The following is a 21,563-nucleotide window of genomic DNA, read 5'->3' as shown; positions in this document are numbered from 1 at the left end:
TGGGCGTGGCTCCCCTTTACCATCCACCAATCAGTAGGTAGAGTTTGCCACGTGGTGCCGGAATTCCCCTTCAGCTCTGGGGCTTTCCAATCTGACTGCCTGCCTGCGGTCACCATGACAACCGAGCTGACCTAAGTCAAGTTTGTTGCGGAGGGCGGGACATGACTTCCTGATTATCAAAACAAAAGCATCATTTTACCGCACATTTTGAAAGGATAGTGAAATAGTTAAATATAATTTAGTTTAATTTTTTTTTAATTTTTATACAAAGCATTAAAAGCTTCTTTTTTTGTTTATATTTCTAATTTTTCTGTTTGTGTAAAAATGTTTGTATCTTTTCGCTTTTCTCCTTAAATTAATTATTTTAATAATTTGTATAAAATTATCTGGAGAATTTTAAATAAACAAAATCTAAAAATTCAAATGAAATAGTGATATCTCTGAACTGAATGTATTACAGTCGATGAGTTCACAGGAAATAAATAAAAATTAAGATAATGTGAATTTTTGATATATAAATAAAAAAACATTTGAAATGCTGTTTTTTAATTTTCCTGAATATTTTTTGCGACTGTTATTGTTTTATTGTCCTCCTTTTTTGTTGTTTTTTTCTCTTCTCGTTTGAATGTTTTTCACACTGATTTCTCTCCTGTTCGCTTCACATCAGAGGTGCAGGGTTCTTAGCTTTATTTTGAAAATCGGGAGCAGGACGTGACCTTGGGGTTGTGATCTTGGTCTTGTTGCTGAATCCAGTTTGGAGTTTCCAGACTGAAGTGAACCTTGAGAGCTGCGCGCAGGTAACGTTTCTTTAACTTCGTTTAAAGTCAAACTGCTGATCAATAAAATAAAATTATTAACCGAGCGCTGGACACGCACCTGTAACTCAGGTGATTCCACCACAGCCGAACTTTAATGTGCCTCATTCTCGCGTGACAAACATTCGGGGTGACGTGAGCAGCTGTTACTCGATCACTGAGGATTATTGATGATCGATTATTGGGTCGTTTCAGCGCTGGCTGTGTTTGATGCAGATGAAGTGTGGAGGTGTTGGAGGTGTTGAGGTTGCGCTGTGATGTTTAAACTGGCTCGTTCTGCTTCTGTAATCCAGGCTCGTGTTTGTTGTCAGGCGCAAAGAATCCAGTTAAATAGCCACTGTGCTCGGCTCCTGGGGTTTGTTCTTGAGCTGCTTCACAGTTCAAAATGATCCTTTACCGCATACCGAGCCCTCAGATTCGCCAGTTTCCGGAATCCTGCCGAGGGGCCGCGGAGTGAGGACTTCCAGTGTGGCGTGTGGTGGTCTCGGTGTGGCCCACCTGCGGCTCAGATGTACCTGAAAGAAGTTCCAGAGGAAACAAGGCCTTTCTAACAGGAAGCGTGCTGCACGCCAGCCCTGCCGTCGGCCGTTTTACCCCGTGTGACCCGAGGCGGCTCCAGGCGCTCCGCCACACCTGCATCACCTCCATCCAGGTGTTCATGGTGGATCCAACGCGTGTGGCTCTGCTCGCACATTTCCCCGAAACGAACCCGTGAAACAGCCGTGCTGACGTCAGACATCTGCAGGGTTAGGGAACATTCATCGTTATGACACTGACCTCTGACCCTGAAGTTTTCCTTTAAGGCGCTCTGATGACATCCACAGACTTCATTACTGTAAATATGATCAAAAGAGAATTTTCTAGACACAGATGTTACAATATTTAATCATCTTGTCTGTTTTATTTATAAAGCACCAAAGACAACAGCAGTCGCCTCAAGGTGCTCACAGACTCACAAATATACAACAGACAGCAGCCAACAATCACGTGACGCTCGCAGAGCACAGATGTGGTGCTGATGGTGCTACATTAAAATGAGACTTTTTTTGTCCGCTCTGGAAAAATGAATGAAAGGAGAATTTCTACCTTACAGACGTGAAAATATCAAAGCAGATTAAAGAAGCTGAGGAGAGTTTAAATAAGGCCGAGGTCCGAGAGTCAAAGTTCAGAAAACTGTGTTTGGAGGAAGCAGCGAAGCTTCAGCAAGTCTTCCTCGTCTGTTTGTAGGACAGAAAGTTCTGACGGCGCCTAAACGCCTCGTTTGGTTTGCAAATCATTGAAAAAAATTCATCATTTTCTTTGAAAGATGAATTTTTCTGAGTAGCTTGAAAAACATTTTTCCAAAAACACATGAAAGCAGATGTAAATGTGACCTTTCCAGAGCTGCTCCCCCTCCTCCTCCTGTTGGGTTTTAGGCTAACAGTTTCCATTGGTTCTCAGTGTTTGTGCTAAGCTAACCCTGTGAAACTGAGGCTGTGGTGAAGGCGGACTGCTCCTTTAACTGTGTCTGTTGGGCCTGAGCTCCCTGATCGTCCCCACACATCACAGAGGAGGAGGAGGGTGGAAATTCCCACTGATGTGACTCCATCAGCACCGAGCTGTGTCATTAACCCTTCGCTTACCATCCACAGGAAAATCCCTGAAGGAGGAAGAACAGGTCAGCTGCCTCCTCCTCATCATCATCATCATCATCATCATCATCGTCGTTGTCAGCGCTGAGCCATGGCAGGAGCCCTGCGGTACGTCTGCTGTTAACCCTGTAATGTGCTGTGATGCGTTTCCTGTTTGTTATGAGATGTTTTGGAATCCTGTTGCTCAAAGCTCAGCGACGCACAGGAATGTTTCTGTGGTTTCTACGGAAGCCCTGAAGCTCCAAAAAGTGATTTTTGTTTTGGTTTGTAGGTTGTGCACTGAAGTTAAAGCAGGTTGTGTATCTCACTTCCTGTCCTGCTCGCTGCAGCGCCAGGGTTTTGTTTTAAATCGTCATGGCACTATTATTATTATTGTTGTTGTTGTTATTAGTAATATTAATTCAACTTTATTTATAACAGTCGCCTCAAGGTGCTTTATATTGTAAGGTCGACCCTACAATAATACATACAGACAAAACCCCAACAATCATGTGACCCCCTATGAGCAGCACTTTGGTGACAGTGGGAAGGAAAAACTCCCTTTTAACAGGAAGAAACCTCCAGCAGAACCAGGCTCAGGGAGGGGCGGGGCCATCTGCTGCGACCCAAGACGTTTGGGTCCATGTTCTTTTCACCATTTTTAATCAGAACGACTTCACTTCAATGTTACACTGACTGCACTCACAGCGCTTTATGCAGCACACACAAACACACACATAAAGAGCAGTGATGTGATTGGTCCTCCAAACGAGTTTTTTACCCTCTGACAGTGAAACACCGACCGTGAGCTGATGAATGAGAGCAAACACAAACATGAATCAAAAGGTTAAAGGTCGTGAAAATGTGACAGTGTCACGCTTGGTGCACTCGGGTGTGTTTGTCCTCCACGTGTCTGCGTGGGTTGCCAGACAGGTGTGTTCGATCACCTGAGGAAATGAACCCAAACCTGCGTAGTGTCTGCGTCCTCCAGCTGTAGGCTCCACCCCCTCGCCCCTGACTTGATTTGCAGGAAAGAAATCATTTTTAAACCGCCAACAGACCGCCGCTCTGAAGCGTGTCATGCTTTCTCTCGTGGATTGCATAAATCATCATTCAGCGCAGCTCACATGTAGGTACGTAGTGCCCCTCTGCAGGCTTCCACAAGTTGTCCAATCAGAGAAAAGTATGTTTTTAAAGAGACAGTTTGAGACGGAGGATGGACTGATGCTTCGGTCCCAAGCCGACAGCAGCCTGTTTTAGATTAAATAAATCATCTGACCAGCTGAGACCTCAGTCTGTTTTGTGTTTCCGTGACAACCAGCAGCTGATGACTAACACCTCGTTAAGGCGCATGGAGGTTGTTTCTGAAACAGCGGTTGCTACAAAACATCCCAGCGCAGCGGAAAGTTTGACTCTATATGGCTCTCACCTGAAAGCGATGGGAACCTCTGATGCAGACTGACGTTGGTTTATTCGTTCAGTTTGTTGCTGCTCTTCCTCATAATCAGAGCCAAGCTGCAGGAAGCGCCTGATGTTTACAATAGGGGCCAGTTTAATACGGGTCAGAATAAGAAAATAAAACTGACAAACCATCTCATCCTCAGATTTGGATTATAAGTGACGCCCTGTCTGCGCCTGTCAGGTAAAAATACACGTTAGACGCTGTCGGTTTTCTTCATCACTCCTGTATCAGCTCAGTGTATGTTTGCAATAATAATAATAACAACAGGAAATAATAATATTGTAGTGAGAATAATAACAGGTGTATTCGAGTCGTTCTAGTTCATTTTTCCTTGATGAGAAACTAAAAGAGCAGCGTTTGTGTCCCCGTGAAGCCCACACACACCCTGGTTTATTTAAAGTTTATTAAAGTTCTTCTGGCGGTTGTTCTGCTAACAGGCAGCAAAGACGACGTTGTTGCTGTTACATTTAGAAGTTCATATGTGGGGAATATTCTCTGACTCATGGCAAATATTTCCTGATTTTACATGCCTCCATTGAACTTCTCATCACAGAACAATAGTGGATTCAGACACTCGTATCACTGCAGTAAAAAGAACATAAATGTGTTTATCAGTGTGGAAACTAGTGCTGGGTCATTTCACACCGTTCACAGTAACACCGGTATGATGTTGGGCAACGATAAGAAAATGAAATATGGCGATAGAATATGGGTAAAACGCGCATGCGCAGTGCCTTTGTTTACATACGCACATGGCCGAAAAATGGCGGTGACGCAGAATGAGAAGAGCGAAAGCGGATCGTTGAGTGAAACCATGAACCTGAACTGGTTTGTAAAAATGCTGCAGCTTCACTGGTGTGGAACTGGTTTAGCTTTCGTCCGTCAGATACACAACAAAGCACTATTTTTGGTAGCGCATGCTAGCGGGCCGTCGTTATTACCGTGTTGTTTGGAAAATACGGCGCACTTAAAATCAATCCTTTGATTTTTCTGAAAGTCGACAGAGCCCCTTATAATCCCGTGTGCCTTATGTATGAACTCTGGTTGTGTTTACTGACCTCGAGACGATTTTATGTGCACGGCGCTCGAAAATCTGTCAGATGTTTCACTACGACTTTGCTAAGCTACGAAGCCGCACCGCTCGATGGATTGTGGGAGCGTTACGGCTGTCGTAGGCGGAGCCTCGCGGAGTGATACGTACTGTGCTTCAACATAATATTACCGTACTGTGTGTGTATAACCTCTTTAAGTGTTGTGGATATTATACATGGTTATGCTGAGGATATGTCGGCCAGTTTCCACTGGAAATGCCTTTTGGTTAAACTGTCAGTGAGGAATTTGCACTGTTACATGTTTATATAACTTTAATGCAGATAAAAAACAGCTGCTTGTTTCAGTGGAAATGCATTGATGGGGTTTTTTGCACTAATAAAGTTGAGGAGTTGTAAAGTATTTTGTCTCGTGTCAATTATATCGTCAGTTATATCGTTATCGCAAATTTTCAAATGTATATATTGATATAAATATTTCTGCTCTGGTGGAAACAATCTGATTTATCTGAATGGAAAAGTTAAAGTTCAGCTTTTAAGGTTTTAATCTCTACTCGAGGCGGTTACAAGATGTTTGTTTTCATGACAGAAGCTCTGTTAATAATCTGGATCTGATTTGAGATTATTTCAGTTTCTTATTGGCTCTAACGTTCTGATCCATCACTTTGAGCGTTTCTTACTAACTAATGTTACTGACAGGTCGAATCCTCCTGCCTGTAAATGACTGTCTCATCTGTTTTAACATTTAGAAATGTTTGTGAGTCTAAGGGACGGTCTACGTAAGCATGAAACGCTCCACCTGTAGATCTCCACCCTCGTCCTGCTCTTCGTCTTTTCCTTCTAACGTATTGGAGGACGTGGATTTCCAGCAGCTGCAGGTTTTTCAGCCTGGCTCCACAGAAGCTGCTCTTTTGTCTGTTGTTAATGATCGCATGTGTTGTTGACGGTGGTGATGCTGCTCTGATACAGTGGATCACATGATCTGGATCTCCTGAACTGTCGGATACTGTCTCTGGGGCATACCTCAGGGTTCGGGTCTGGGACCACTTGTCTTTTCACTGCATGTGCTGCCACATGTTGCGGATCATTTCTATGCTGATGACGCTCTGACGGGTAACTCTTTGTTGTCATTGCACAGTCATACCTAGAACAACAGTACAATGAAATACGACACACAACACAAACAGGACAACACAGTAACTTAACTAAATAAAAGGAAGAAATAAAAGGGACGTTTTATTGCACATTTTTATTGTTATTATTATTATTATTGTTGTTACCCCCCCCCCCAAAAAAGTCCAGGGAGGTAGCCAATCAGGTCAGCTGATGTGCCGGTCCTTCAGGGAGGGAAGAGGATGTCCAATGATTTTTTGGGCCATATTAATGACCCTCTGAACCTACATGACGTTCATCAGCTGCCGGTCGCACTCTCCATAACTCCTCCTTCAGATCTTGAGCCCTGACATCAGGTAATGTTGGAGTCATATTTGATTCTTTCATTTGGCTCAGGTATCGAATACGTTGATAAAGCAGCGTACTTTAGACTTAACTGAAGTTAAACCGTCTGTTTCTGGTAGAAAGGTCTAATATAATGATTGCAGCGGGTTCATAATGCTGCTGACACGGAGGCGTGGCCATTATTGGCCCGTCCTCTGATTGTTGCACTGGCTTCCGGTGACGTGCACACAAACATTTCAAATATTGTCGCTAACTGCTTTACGGGGTTCGTCTACGTCACGTGTCATTCACTGAGGTCCGCCTACTAGCTGCTGATTGGTTCGCACTGCTGACCGGGCGTTGTGAAACTCCAGAATCGTCTTCCTCATTACCAGCCTTCAAACTGAAGAAAACCCTTCTCTTCATCATCGTTCTCAGCTTCAGACTGGGTTCAGCTTCTGTTTTTCTATCATTGTTTTACTTTTTATCTTATTTCTCTTGTCTTTCTTTATTAAATGATTATTCTTATTTTTACTTGTTATGCAGCACTTTGCTCGTTGCTTCAGTGTGGGGTAGAAATGCAGCGACAGAATCAGGAGCGGCAGTGAGGCCGATAGCAGAAACTCAGTCTGCAGCTCGAACGTCTCAGGCTGATTATTTATAACCATCATAAACCAAACATAACCAGATTCAAGCTGCACAAGTTTCATGAAGGTCAGTGCAGCTCACAGCTGACTCACAAACCGTGAATAAGACACGAGAAGAACAAATCCAACAAAATAAAGAAAAGACACAAATAAACTAAACTAGGAACAATGTGCAGTAATCAATAAGCTCTGATCAGCAGGTGGAAGAAGCTTTCAGATCCATTCAAACCTGCAGCGTTTTTATTTACTGGTGAGACGAATCAGGATCCACAGTTTGGTTAAATACACACAAACGAAGAATGTGACATCACATTTGCACTGGCATGTTTTTTTAAATACAGATGTTAATAATGTGCGTGACGATGACTCATTGTACCATCTGCTGGTGCAAATCGGTATTACACAAAAGTCAAACTGTATCTGAAGATAAAGTTTCACAAACTGAGCGCGCGGCTCTGTTCACATCATACATGCTTCCCTCAGGCTGGATCATCATAGCAAACATTTCTACTGCTATGCTGATGACACCCAGCTCTCTGTCCGTGAAGCCAGATAACACACATCAGTTAAACTGCAGGTCTTAAAGATTCCTGCAGCTGCTGTCAGCTGTTCTTCTGTGGTGAATGACTGAAGCTCTTCGGCTGTAGAGCGTCCGGATGCTTCGGGAAACAAGCTGAAGGAGCTGGAAGCAGCCTGGGACGTCTGCTCGAGGTCACAAACATGAAGTGTGTCGCATGGGCATCCTCAGCTGTTGTTTGTGTGTCTGCATCGCGTTCGGTGCTTCTCACGCTGCAGGTGAAGAAATGTTTCATCAGGTTAATTCAAGCGAATGACTGAAGCTGTTTCAGGGAAACATGAAAGAAATAACCTCTGTGGATTCCTGCAGACTTCCCCTCGGGTTTTCTCTCATCTTGCTCGTACTCTACCTTTGTGGGTTTGTCTCTGCACAGCGCTCTGATTGGTCGATGCGCTGAGAGGGGCTGTCCCGTCACAGCGGGTTGAAGCTGGGAGAGCAGTGAGCTTCGCATCAGTTTTGAGTCAGAGGCGTTAGACGAGGGACAGGAAGTCGAACGAGAAACCAGCAAAAAGACAGAAAAGAGAGCAAAGAGGAAGCAGAGCGGAGCCGGACGCCCGGCTGTGACAGAGCGCCGTTCACAGCTGTAACCTCTGCAGGTTCGTCCCTGTCTGCTGGTTCTAGCTTCACGCTGGGCTTCAGCTTTAATCAGCTGCTTTGTCTCAGTGTTAAACTGCTGGGGTCTGACGGCTGAACGCTGTCGGGCCGGTTTCTCGTCCGCTCTCTCGTGACTGTGCTGCAGACCTCATCAGCTGTTTACGCTCTGATGAGGTGAAATAAGCTGTGAGAGTGCGGCTGTAGTTATTTACTGCTCTTTAAGCTCCACACGGCTGCTTCCATTCGAAGCTGTTTCTGTAGAAGTCGTTCACACCATCATGAGTGTTATTTAAAGACTTTAACTGTCTCAGGATGTCGACTCTGTCTTTATTTTTCAGCTCGAATGTTTATCTCTGTTTTTCTTTTTGTTTGTTGTTGCTCTTCTTCCTCGTCTGCCTCACCGGCAGCAGCAGAGTGACATCAGCAGCTGTAGCCCCGCCTCCTCTCTCTGCAGGCCTGGGATTCTGGGGGTTTTCCTCAGCTCAGCCACTTCCAGGAAGTGACTGAAAGCAGAGCGAGATACGGGAAGGGGAGGGGCAGAGAGAGAGGGGGGAGATTAGAGACAAACAGCAGAGAAGAAGGAGGGAAGGAGAGAGGTCGTGCAGTGTTTGAGTGCGTGAAAGTGAAACTGCTGAACTTTGGATCGCTTTGCTGCGCTCTTGTGTCTTTGTCCGCCTCTCGGGACTTTCAGCTTCAGCCTGAGGGGGCTTAAAGCGACTCGGCTCGGCCGATGGTTCCTCCGACACGCCTCTGACTTTCTCAACGCTTCTCACTGACTGTCTCTGTTTGTGCTGCAGGATGACTGAAGCCCAGTTCATCGGCGGCTACGAGCACGACGTAAGTACTTTCTCTACATTTGTCTTTATTCTCTCCACTACAGGAAGTGTGTTTTTAATCCAGCTGATCAGCGAGCGTGCCTGAGCCTCGCTCTAACCGTTCGTTCTGACACGAGAACGTGGAAATGATTTCAGGTCTCCTCTGATTACATCATCCTGAGTGGATTCAGAGGTTTTCTGCACATCTGTGAAGTTTTATTTGATGTCTAAAAGAAGAGACGCGTTTACATCAAAGCCTGAAATCAAAGCGTGCGGTGGGCTCTTTGTTGTAAACCTGTGGAGACCTCAGCAGGAAGCAGCGACACAAAACCAGTTCAGAAAACTTTTCATACGGTGCGCGAGGATCGGATCAGTGTTGGATGTTGACTCGGGAGCAATGACACCGTTTCCAGTTAAAGAGGAAGCCACTTCTCATTCAAAGAAGCACAGCTTTGTATTTAACCAGGCGAGAGGTGCAGGTGACACAACGAAGCGTCGCAGAGCTTCAGTCGGTTGCTGCTCGTTTTCGCTTTGATGCAACAACAACGCGTTTGAATAAAGTTGTTCCTGCTTCTCATTAACTGAGGAGGCCTACCACAAGCCAAACAGGCTCCAGATGTTTGCACTGGGTGTCTGCTTCAGGTTAGCTGCTGGAGTACGAGCTCAGCGCGGTGCGTTCATTAGGACGGCCGCAGTTGTCGCTCCTGTAGACGTGGCTCAGGATTAATGTGCAACTTACAAGCTTAAATTTGGTAAAGCATCCCAAAAATGACATTTAAAATCTTCTTCATTCTCTATATGAGTGAATTCTGTGCAGCTGAATGCAATCATGCAGAAAGGTGTAAAACAAGTGGAGGCAGTTAAAGAACAGAGTGCTTCAGTTACGGTAAGAAATAACCGATTCGTTTGAAACTCGTTAAAAAGCAGAAATCTGAGGGGCTGCGAGGGGGTTTACAGCGCTAATGATTCACGTTTAACTGATCAATCATTTTGATACCAGGGATGTGTCAGTTTTGCCGATAAATCGATGATTCACAGGAACGTTATGAAGCCCCTGAAACTGTTTTACAAGGGTTACCTAGGCAACTGGAGTCTGGAATGTCCGCCAGCGACCAATCGTAAGCCACAGAGTGAGGCACAACGAACGAGCCGCTTCCTGTGTGATGGAGGTGTTCCACAGGGATCGACATTGGGCCCGCTGCCTTTATACATCACAACTGTAACATGTGCTTTTACACCGACAGCACAGTCTGATGGTACTGAAAGGTCTGAGCTGTAAAGACGATCGATCGACGCTCTGTTAAAGATGTTTCTGCTTGTTCGTCCTCAGCTGCAGCAGTTCATGCCGTACGACTATATTCCAGTGGACATAAAGACAGAGCCCTTCATGCCTGAGACAGGTGAGCATTCAGGACGATGTCACAGTCACGTCAAACTATGGAACAGGTTGAACTCCCAGCTCATTTTTTGCCTCCTTAATCAGAAAAAAGATGCGTGCCATTGTAGGAAACAACATCAATCTGCAGACTCTCATTTGTGTTTGTTATTTAAGTCAGTTTGTTGCCTTTAACACACTGACCTCCTGTCTGAAGCATCTCACTGCACCACAACATCTGGTTTAAAAAGGTCAAAGGTGAACCATTAACGGGTCTGACTGAGAACACGGTCAGGCTGCAGTCAGGAGCTCCTGAGAACACACGAGTGTGTTTGAAACCAAGCCTTGTGAAGTCCAGAGCCTTTCACCATCTTTAGGTTTTGCTACAACCTCAAACAGCTCAGGATGGACGCAGCTCTCTGATCCTGCCCTGGGGGCGCCCCAGTACCCTCCCTCAGTTTTAGAAACATGTACAGTCTGGGTTTCATACCCAGAAGTGTGTGTGTGTGTCGGTTAGTGGGCATCAGTACTGTAACATGTTACAAGAAACTCCACAAAACTCCAGCGAATAACACCTGGTCATCTAGAACCTTCTAGAATTTACTCACGTCTGGTAACATTTTGCTTCTCGCTGATGAAATAGTGAAAGTTGATGATGATTTTGAGAAATGATCAGTCACAGCGACTGACGAGTGTTTTTTCTTCACCTGTGTTTGTGTTGTAGCTCACGGCCCGTACATTCAGATCATCGAAGAGCCCAAACAGGTGAGACTCACATCTTACTTCCTGTTACAAACACGACAAGGCAGCGGTGGGTGGATAAAGACTGCAGTGGAAACATGGAGGTGACAAAGATAAAGATCGAAGCAGTCGTCAACAATATAGCGTAGCAATAAGACACAGACGGCCTGATAAACCTGGATTCTTGGTGGTTCAGATCTTCAACAATGGTTTAAACGTGATTGTTCCTTTGTTAGTCCTCATTTGAATTTTATTCACCGGTGGAGTGATTAACAGACGCCAGCATTACCGACGAACGGTCCATTAAGTGCTGTAGCTGCTGATGGTGTCCCACAGGGATCAGAGTCAGGTTCACTGCTTTGTCCCAGTCCAGTTTTATTCCCCTGAGCCTACCACAGACATCATAACATTAACGTCTTATCCTGATGTTTTAAAGTTTGAAGTAGAAAAGCTCTGACAATACAAAGTCTACAGCTGTGGTGGGATGCAGCGTGATGACGTAACACCAGCAGCACGACACAAAAATGTGTTTGTTGTTGTGTTTGTTGTTGTGTGTAACGTGAAGCCGAACGATGCCCTGCATGGCAAAGCAAACAAAGGATTTGAACAGCGTGAGGTGATGAATGAGCTCAAAGCTCCGACCTGAGCTGAAGCTCAAACAGGAAGAAGAGACTTCGTTCAGACTCAGAGCGGTGCTTCCCCGGCGGGCTGATCCACACGTTAATACAACAGTCACTTCCTTTTATCCAGGGTTTTCCCAACAGTCATATAAGAACACGGGACAGAGCCGACGAGCACAAACAGGGAGTTTCTGCTGCTAAAGGTTGCGTGTCTGCTGACTGTCTCTATGCAAATCGCTCAGTTCTGCTCTGAAGACAAAGGAAGTGCCGAGTTTACGCAACCAGTGCTGAAGTAGTGACGCAAACGCTCACAGCACCACAGCCTGCACACCGGCTCTGATATGCAGTCGCATTTTTAGCTTTTCTTCAGAATAAAGTTTTAATAAAGTTTAAGATCACGAGTCATGCACACAGCAGCTGTTTGTAATGAAATGAACAACAGTTTCAGACCCGTCGCCTTGTTTTAAATGTTGTTGAATTCATGCACTGCTTTGAAGAGAAAGTGAAACTGTGAGCGTGACGGCTCAGGGAAACAAATACAGATGTTCCCTTATCTTGACTGCTGTGCTTATCTTTAACGTGTGTGTGTTTACAGAGGGGATTTCGTTTCCGTTATGAGTGCGAGGGTCCATCACACGGCGGGCTCCCGGGGGCCTCCAGCGAGAAGAACAAGAGAACGTACCCCACAGTGAGGGTGGGTAACACACGTCAATAACAACCTCGGCATTTTGCCACGTTCACCTCTCCGGCGGTCAATGTTTCTGTACGTCGACCTAAAACTGAACTCAGTCAGGTCGTTTTAAAAAACAAACCCTCGGACATTTGTTTCTGGATGAACGATCCAATAATCAATCAGTGCTGATCGGGAAATGTGGACGTGGAGTTTCCAGCCAGGTGGGGGCGAGCGCCACATTTGTACCGATCTTCACGACAGTTTGAGGAACAAATGTTCTTCACGCACACTGATCGGTGACAGTTTGCATCCAGGGAATCCGATGAGCGTCCCTGTTCGTGCTGTCTCTCTACATTTACAGTTAAAGACTTTTTGGAACTTTTTTATCGGGTATTTTCAGGACAGGAAATGTGGGAGAGCTCGGTACTACACCTGATCTCCCTGTGCGTGGAGACGCTCGGAGGAGCTCTTAGCAATAATAAACATAAATGTTTATCCGCAGAGAGCCACGCGTGTGTGGTAATGACGTAAAAGCCGGTGTCCCACAGGGCTCCACGCTGGGCTCGTTATCGTTCGTGTCCTAAAGCAGGTTTTGAAACGTTCTCCCACAATACGTTTTCTGATGTTTGTGTAATAATTGTGCAACACGTGGCTCAAAGTTCACCACTGCAGAACCTCCAGCCTTCATCTTTACACACCTTTAACCAGAACATCCACCATTTTTATTAAAGCTGTTCATGGAGTCCAACCTGAAGCCCGCCTGTGGCGTGCAGACCGTAATGCTGTCTTTGTTCCTCAGATCAATAACTACGTGGGTCTGGCCCGGGTCGAGGTCCAGCTAGTGACGCACACCGACCCTCCTCGCGTCCACGCCCACAGTCTGGTTGGACGCCACTGCGTCGAAAACGGCACCTGCACCATCGACATTGGCCCCAACGACCTCACCGCCTCGTCAGTATCCAATCACATCACGGCATTATTACCCCCTCCCTTTTTATTTACTTCCCCTTGGCCTTATTATTATTAAAAAACACAAGGACCCCCTCAGAGTCAGCTTCTAGTCAGTCTTTGGTCACTTTGAATCTTTTTTATTTAATATTTATTTTATTGTTATTTCGTTTTCTTTGTCAGTTGGATGTTGTTTTCGATGTGCTCTTTGTTGCTCTAAAGTTTGGATTTAGTGTCAGACAGTTTAAAGACAGAGAGGCAGACGGTTTGTGTGTTTGTGCCTCTTTGTGCTGCTGTGAGGGAAAAGTCCAAAGAGGAAGTCGCAGCTTTCTGTCTGAGATTCAGATGAAATCCAGCAAAGTGTTGGGAATCTTTACTGCAATGAAAAAACCCAGAGAGAAAAACAAAAACACACTGAACACATCGCTGCCTGTGTTTCACTGCAGTCACGACCTTTATGTAGAAAAGAGACTGTGCATAATGGATGATGTCACTTCCTGTAGGTTCAGCAACCTGGGGATCCTCCATGTGACCAAGAAGGGTGTGGTTGAAGTTCTGACCCGGAGGCTGAGAGAAGAGAAGAAGCGGCTCAAAGGGCCGCACTGTCACCTGACAGGTAGACTCACCTGAACACCTCAGTCCTGAGTCTTTGTTTCGCTTTGTCACCGTTTAAAATGGTTTGCTGTTCGTTTTCAGAAACGATAAGTAATCGTTTTGCTTTCAGACGTTCAGAAACAGAAAGTCAGAATTCTCCTTTCAGTTTTTGAACTTCCTGTTTCTTTAAGCATCAGAACATGCCGTGCTGTCATGTCCGCACACAAACGTCAGACCGTACACGTAGCGATCAGCTCAGCGGGACGAGCAGAATAAAAGGTGTCGAACTCGTGCGTGTTTGCAGATGTCGAGGAGTCGGCCATCGTGAAGGAGGCCAAGGAGCTAGGGAAGACGATGGACCTGAACATCGTCAGGTTAAAGTTCACCGCCTACCTGCAGGACAGCACCGGCGCCTTCACCCGAGCGCTGAAGCCCGTCGTCTCCAACCCCATCTACGACAGCAGTGAGTCCTCAGTAAAGATTTGCTTAGACGAGAGCTCGCTGTGCTGCAGAGGTGGACGAAATCAATGCTGACCATGCAGCGTCCTCAGGCCTCTGATTGGATAGAGGTTTGAGCGTCCTGCTCAGCTGATCTGAGCGCAGTGAACTTTGTAACGATGAGCTGTATTTGCAGACGTGTTTAGTGCTGAAGTAACCAGTTTGTTTATTAAAGTAAACAATGTAACTGATGAAGAAGCAGAAAATGAACCGCACTGCAGACGCTGACAGAAGCTCAGCTCTGATCAAAATCTGTTCCTCCTGCAGAGTCTCCCAACGCCTCCAACCTGAAGATCTCCCGCATGGATAAGACGTGCGGCTCGGTGCTCGGAGGAGACGAGATCTTCTTGCTCTGCGACAAAGTCCAGAAAGGTAAACAACAAACCTCCAGCGCTTTGTTTTCACCGCCGCTCAGGCTGCAGACATATCCCATCATGCCTCTGTGCTCCTCAGATGACATCGAGATCCGGTTTTACGAGGAGGACGAGGACGGATGCTGGGAGGCATTTGGGGACTTCTCACCTACGGACGTCCACAAACAGGTAAGTGTGTGTGTGGGAACCAATATCCCGTCCCCACAAGTTGGAGACTCAAAATGTGGTTTTAGTGTCAGGGTTACATTTGGGGTATGTGTGTGTGCGTGTGTGTGTGTGTGTGTGTGTGTGTGCGCGTGTGCGTGTGTGCGCGCGCTCTGAGGGGAATTCCTCCAAACGGGCTGCAGACACATCTGCCCGCTGGACGAGTTCACCTGCCTCAGCTTCAGCTTGAGGCTGCGTTTGGGGGAAGCAGCTCTGCCAGAAATCCCGTCTCAGATCTGCTTCGTAGGAAATGTCTGAGTCGCCGAGAGACAAACAGAGGCAGCCTTCAACACAATAAACCTGCAGTTTGTGGGTTTGTGGTGTGTGACGTTAAAAATTGTGAAAATAATATTAATAAAGTGTCGGTGGCTTTTTTCGATGTGCAGGAAAGCCCCCACGCACAGCACAGCATGTGTAACGTCATTAAAGAGGAAGTCATGTGACGCACTGCAGCTGTGCACAGTGAACACAGACGACTGTCAGTGTTTTTATAAATGCTCTCATCACTGCACTCACCTCAGGTTTTTCTACTCCTGCTCTGTATGATGTCACAAAGGGCAGGTAGCTCCCAGCCACAGAAGCCCCACCCACTTTAAAGTCTTGCATTTGTGAGCGTGCTCAGAGAGGAATAAGGCGTTTATTTAGTAGAGATCCATCGTGGATCACATGTCTGAACTGAAATGGAACCAGCCCCTTAGTTTCCCATAAGGCACTGCTGTCCTGCTACTGCGTGCTGATTGGTCGGTTAAGGGTTTAGGATGCTGTAAAGCGGCTTGTGCTGTTGTGATGTTCCTGATACTCACAGAAACCAGCAAAACTTTTTTCTCCAGTCTGTTAAAGACGCTTTTACCAGCTCAAGAGCGCCCCCTGTGGAACAGGAAGACCATACACAGGCGGTTCTCCGTGGTGTTGGAGGCTCTTTGGCATTGTCTTAAAGGGGGAGGAGCTACAACAGCTTATTTTAGGCCAAGGGTGATCTGAGGGGCTGTGTAATGTAAAGAAGGATTATTTCGAGCCTTCACTCATGCAAAGCTGGTCTAATAGAGGCCACGAAGAAGAAAACACTTAACACTGAGTAACTGTTCTCCTCCCTGCAGTACGCCATCGTGTTCAAAACGCCGGCCTATCACAGCACAGAGATCGAGCGGCCCGTCACCGTCTTCCTGCAGCTGAGGAGGAAGAAGGCGGGCGACAGCAGTGACCCCAAACAGTTCACTTACATCCCGCAAGTCCTAGGTGAGCCGCCACGCTGCACACAGCACATTCTAACCGGGCGCTGCCGGTAAATCCCCACAGAGGCTCGCAGATGTTTGGGGTTAAAGGTCACAGTTCTGGGGTTTCCCACAGTGGAAACTGTTGCCATGCACAGACTTTCAGTCCTCACCTACTCACTCAGGTGTTCATTACACAGCAGCGAGAGACACAAAGCGCACTTTCTAGTTTGTTTTCCGTCACCATCGTCTCGTCTTCTCTCCCTCGCAGACAAAGAGGAGGTGCTGAGGAAGAAGCAGAAGCCGCTGCCTCACTATGAGCACTGGAGAGGAGGAAGAGGAGGAGGAGGAGCCGGGGGATTTGGTGGATCAGGAGGAGGAGGTAGGAATGTTTCTAAGATTGGCATGAGAAGGGGGATTTCCTCGCATGAACACGAGGAAGGCGTCTCTCAGACTGAAACGGACGCGGCGCCGGGCTTTCCTCAGCCGTCCTGAGTTTTGAATCTTCTTTCTGCAGGATTTCAGTTCCACCAGGAGATGAATGGAGCCGGGGGAGGAGCAGGAACGGGAGGGTTTTTTAATGTCTCTTTCTCTGGCTTCGGTAATGGGGGAGGGGCTCAGATGTCAGGCTCCGCCCCTCAGTCAGGTGCTGCTCAGCAGCAGCAGCAGACCGACAGACAGACAGGAGGACAGAGCGACTCGCCGCTCCGTCAGCAGCTCCTTCAGATCGGTAAGAAACAAAACTGTTCTCCTCTCGTCGTACGCCGATGACGTGCCGCTGTACGCTCTCTCACCTGAACCTCCACCTGTGCTGCGTTTCCAGCTGCTGCCCTCAACAGCAGAGTCTCTCAGAGCGCCCGGCAGACCGCCACCGCCCTGCTGCAGTACTGCAGCACTGGAGACGCTCGCGTCCTCCTCGCCATCCAGAGACACCTGTGTGGCATCCAAGATGGAAACGGAGACACGTGAGTGTTTCTGAGAACCAATCACAGCAAGTTTCTCCTCTGAGGTTTGTTTGGTGGCTTCACGTGTTTGTTTCTCCTTCCAGACCTTTACACCTGGCCATCATCCATCATCAGACAGGTGTGATCCAGCAGCTGATCCACACTCTGCTCAGCAGCCAGCAGCAAGGCATCATCAACACAGCCAACCACCTCCAGCAGGTAAGCTCCTCCCCCTCCTGTCTGATGTAGATAATGAGTAAACCCAGCTGTAACAGGTAATAACATCCTGCATAGTTTACAGGTTACTAGGTAAACTAGAACTCGCCTCATCTTTTTAGCTGCAGTCTGAGGACAGGTAAGCAGAAACTGGCAGATCAGGTGTTTTCAGATGCGCAGGTAAAGTCCTGGGAAGTTTTTCCTGTTTGGAGTGTTTGTGCTCTGATTGGAGCACGGAGCACACACCTGTTGGGCAGGTTAGGGCGCTGCAGGAAGCTGCAAACATCCTTATCACGTGACCGCTGACTCCTCCTCCTCCTCTGCAGACTCCCTTGCACCTGGCGGTGATCACACGGCAGGTGAAGGTGGTGGAGGTGCTGCTGAAGGCGGGGGCTGACCCCAGCCTGGTGGACAAAGATGGCCGTACTCCCCTCCACCTGGCGGCGCTGGCCGGGGACCACAACATTCTTCGCTTCCTGCTGGCTCACCTGGGAGAATGCCACGCCCACCTGGTCAACATGCCTGATTTCCACGGTGAGAGGATGCCACACACACACACACACACACACACACACAGAAATATAAAAGGCTGAAAGTAACCGAAACGTTTCTCTCCGTCAGGCCTCCACCCACTTCACCTGGCTGTGAGGAGGGACGGCGAGCGCTGCCTGCGTCTGCTGGTGGAGGGCGGAGCCAAAATAAACGAGCCTGAGCAGAAGAGCGGGAACACCGCCCTCCACCTGGCGGTCAGAGAAAACCTGTTCAAGGTGGCCTGCCTGCTCATCACCGAGGTAACGAGACACAGCAGGGGGCGGAGCTTCTTTACATCAACCGGCAGTGTGAATCTGATGTCATTAATGTCTTTGTGTTTCCAGCTCCGAGCTGACGTTAACGCCTGCACGTTTGGAGGAAACACGCCACTCCACCTAGCCGCAAGCCTCAGCTCGCCGACCTTCTGCTCCATGCTCATCGCTGCAGGTGAGACACGCACACATGGGGAGGCGGAGCCACGTTTAACAAACAGGTGATTAAAGGTGGGCTGTTCCTCAGGTGCTGATAAGTCCATCGAGAACGATGAGCCGCTCTTCTTCAGCTCCTCCTCCTCAGACGATGAAGATGAACCAATCAGAGAAGAAGAGAAAGAGCGAGAGGTCGCCCCAAAGACATCCAATCCCCGCAAGAGACCTGCAGGAGGCCACACCCCCCTGGACCTGGCTAAATGCCAAAAGGTAAGTTGTACTTTCAAAATAAAAGCATATTTTCCAGATGTAGAGACGACAGATGTACATGTGATCGACCAACTGCGTAAACAGCGGGGTAATCGATTCAGAGTAATCAGAGTACACCCTCAGGTGGCATTTTCTGAACGTCGTTACGGTTTGTGAGGACGCTAACAGAGAAGCTGTTGTGTGTGGCTACATCACCTCTTCAGGTCAGGAAAGTGTTGTCGCCATCTAAGAGTCCGAAGTCGGATCGCCGCGGCAGCGGGAACATCAGACCGACGACCAGCAGCACTGAAGGTTTGTCGGTTTTCTCTTTTTAGCTGATCGGCTTTCAGATGTTACTAAAAACAAGCTAACGTGAAGCTGCGATGCCGCCACAGAGGTGGAGCGCGCGGGGCTCGACGAGGACACGCTGTCACGGCTCGTGAACGTGCTGAGCGTCGGCGACGTCCCCTGGAAGAAACTGGCGGAGAAGTTGGGCATGATGACGCTGACTCACCTGTACCAGGACAGTCCGACGCCCTGCCGCCAGCTGCTGCGCCATTACAAGGTAAGAGCCACGCCCACTGCACACGTGCCTCGCTGAGGCTGCGCGGGGTCACGTCTGACAGCCGGCCTCACGTGATGGCACCCCACGTGTCCGCCTCTCCCTCTGCCCGAGTCAATTAGAGGTCTCTTCCTGTTAACAGGGAGTTCGTCCTCGCCACCGTTTTAGGGTCTTTACCCTGAAATCAGCTGCAGGTAACAGCTCACCTGCCAGCCACGCCCCGGCTCTGCGACACAAACAGGAAGCATCGCTGGTGCTCATAGATGTTTCCGTAAGCTGTGCTGCTACTTCCTGTGCACACAGTCACATGATCGCTGTCAGTTTATTATTTAGAGGAAGACTCTGTGAGGGACGTTTCCTGTTTATCTCGATCAGGTTGTCAGACACACCTGTGACACCTGTGAGCAGCAACGCGTCTGTTATTACTGCCGAGTCTCTAACGTACCGCGTAAAGCACTTGGAGGGGACTTCGGTGATTTTCTGTAGAACTGAAACAAACTGAATGTCATGGGCTCCTCCTGGTGGAGTATGTGGGTACTGCAGCAGTGTGACTCATGTATCTCACAGGAGCTCGTGGCAGTCTTCCACGTTAAGCTGCAGAGGTGTGCTTTGTGACAGCTGCAGGTCAGATTAAACGTTTGTGTGTGTTTGCAGCTGGGTGGAGGTGCAGTCGAAGGCCTGGTTGAAGCTCTGCAGTCTCTCGGTCTGACAGAAGGAGTCCGACTGCTGAGGAACGCCGAGCTCCGAGACGACAAACACAACACAGGTAACTGACGGAGGCGTCCGTTAGCTCTGCTCAGATCTGATGTTTTACACGCTGCAGCGATAGAGCAGGACGGTACTGAGCATGTGCAGAACAGCGACGACTGGAATCTGTTTTTAGTCTCACATCTAACATCGAAGTGCTGCTTACGTTTTGTTACGTCCAACAGACCCACTCACCTCGTTCTTATTCTTCTCTTCAATCAGACGTCACTGTCGACAGCGGCTTCGGCAGCCAACCAATGGAGGACGTGGAGCCGCCCGCGGGCGTGCAGTGACGAGTGCGTCACGAGCACCATCCTTCTGCGATCCATCAGAAACCTGCAGCGGGTTTCAGAGATCGGACTGTAAACGTTTGCTTCCTGTAGGATCGAGACGAACATTTGAAATCCAGCTCAGCGAATCAAGATGAAGTTTTTTATAAAACAAATACAGAGGATGGACGAATCGACGCTGAAACTGTACCATAGATCTCAGAGCGTGCTCTTTTTAACTTATGTTTCATTTTCCTGTAATAATTTCACTTTATTAAAGAGTATGTGTGTTGTGTCAATAACCTTTTTGAAAAGTTGGGTGGATGAAATGATCAATAAATCTGTTGTTTCACTTTCACACTGAGCTGCTTCTTCTCCATTCTGGAAACTGGAATTTCCCATTTTCTGTCCGGTCTGAAACGCAGCACGCCTGCTCCCTGATATGGACGATCCCAGCACCTCAAAAATAAAGTGACGATACCAAAACTAAACGTATAAGTTTGATGTGAAATATGAGCCAATCAGACCGCACTTCAGAGAGGAATTAAAAATAAACATTGAAGTTTACCAGAATGAAAAGACGGCGACCTGCCCGCCATGTGGCCGCGTTTTCTGAGGTAAGTTTAAAGGAGGAGCTAAGCTCGCGGTCTCAGGTGTTTGACACACCGTAATCTCTCAGCAAGAGGATTTTAACTCTGATCCAAGAGGCGAACAAAAAGTGGCGGCTCACCATCAGCACAGGATTGATCCACCTGGAGACGGAGGAGCTCAGACTGCATCATGGATTCTTTCACTGCATCTGTCTCCTGTGCAGAGGTCCTCCCTGCACTGCTGTGTTGTTGTGTGTCTGAGCTACACTGGGACATCGTGCTGGGAGAAGACTGTCTGACAAACCTGACTTCCTGTTTGTCCTTCTGATTCTCCCTCGTTGGTGTCTGACCTTCGTTTCTGTGCAGCTTCTCTGATTTGATGATAACCTTGTTTTAAGAGCCTCCTTTGCACATGTGTGTTCCTTTGTGGGAACATTTTCTGTGTTGTCCTGATTACTCCCAGTTTGTGTTCCCGAGGGTGGTGGGAGTCAAAGAGGACGAACTGGTCTGTGTGTGTGGGTAAACTTCCTCAGTGTTCACAGCACAGTGCAACACTGGTAACCTACAGCAGAACCAGCTTCACCCGATCAGACCTCAGACGCATATTTAGATACGAGTGGGAGACCAAGTTCAATGACATGAGTTTATCGACTGTTGATCAAGTTGTTTCTTTGTGTGACGAACAGATTTACTTTTAGATAACTCATGACCAGAACTTGCCAAATTTGGCATACGCCATGAATTCATTTACTAGATGATGTCATTGCTGGAAAAACTGTCACT

General features: G+C 47.6%; 1 protein-coding gene across 3 annotated transcripts; it reads left to right on the top strand.

Annotated features, from left to right (window-relative positions):
- The first annotated feature begins 688 nt into the window (after positions 1-688).
- Positions 689-20,548, top strand: nfkb2 (nuclear factor of kappa light polypeptide gene enhancer in B-cells 2 (p49/p100)). Of its 3 annotated transcripts, none has more exons than XM_085295999.1 (24): positions 689-797; positions 2,447-2,554; positions 8,989-9,028; positions 10,337-10,406; positions 11,106-11,146; positions 12,338-12,436; positions 13,215-13,366; positions 13,867-13,979; positions 14,262-14,420; positions 14,723-14,827; positions 14,909-14,997; positions 16,131-16,269; positions 16,516-16,626; positions 16,762-16,974; positions 17,068-17,209; positions 17,293-17,407; positions 17,731-17,938; positions 18,026-18,195; positions 18,280-18,382; positions 18,455-18,633; positions 18,837-18,924; positions 19,008-19,177; positions 19,829-19,940; positions 20,144-20,548. In XM_085295999.1, the coding sequence occupies exons 2-24, from the start codon at positions 2,538-2,540 to the stop codon at positions 20,212-20,214; spliced, it is 2,706 nt and encodes a 901-aa protein (XP_085152125.1). In that variant the 5' UTR covers positions 689-797; positions 2,447-2,537; the 3' UTR covers positions 20,215-20,548. The 3 variants fall into 3 exon arrangements, with proteins under 3 accessions (XP_085152125.1, XP_085152126.1, XP_085152127.1); XM_085296000.1 differs by lacking the exon at positions 689-797 and adding an exon at positions 917-1,650; XM_085296001.1 differs by lacking the exons at positions 689-797; positions 2,447-2,554 and adding an exon at positions 7,948-8,193.
- Positions 20,549-21,563: the final 1,015 nt, after the last annotated feature.

Source organism: Mchenga conophoros, linkage group LG13 (genome assembly GCF_057382185.1).
Source record: "Mchenga conophoros isolate Kocher_MC1m ecotype Shallow Benthic linkage group LG13, M_conophoros_male_GT1.1, whole genome shotgun sequence".
Classification (NCBI taxonomy): Eukaryota; Metazoa; Chordata; class Actinopteri; order Cichliformes; family Cichlidae; genus Mchenga; species Mchenga conophoros.
This window is presented reverse-complemented; position numbering and strand designations above follow the sequence as displayed.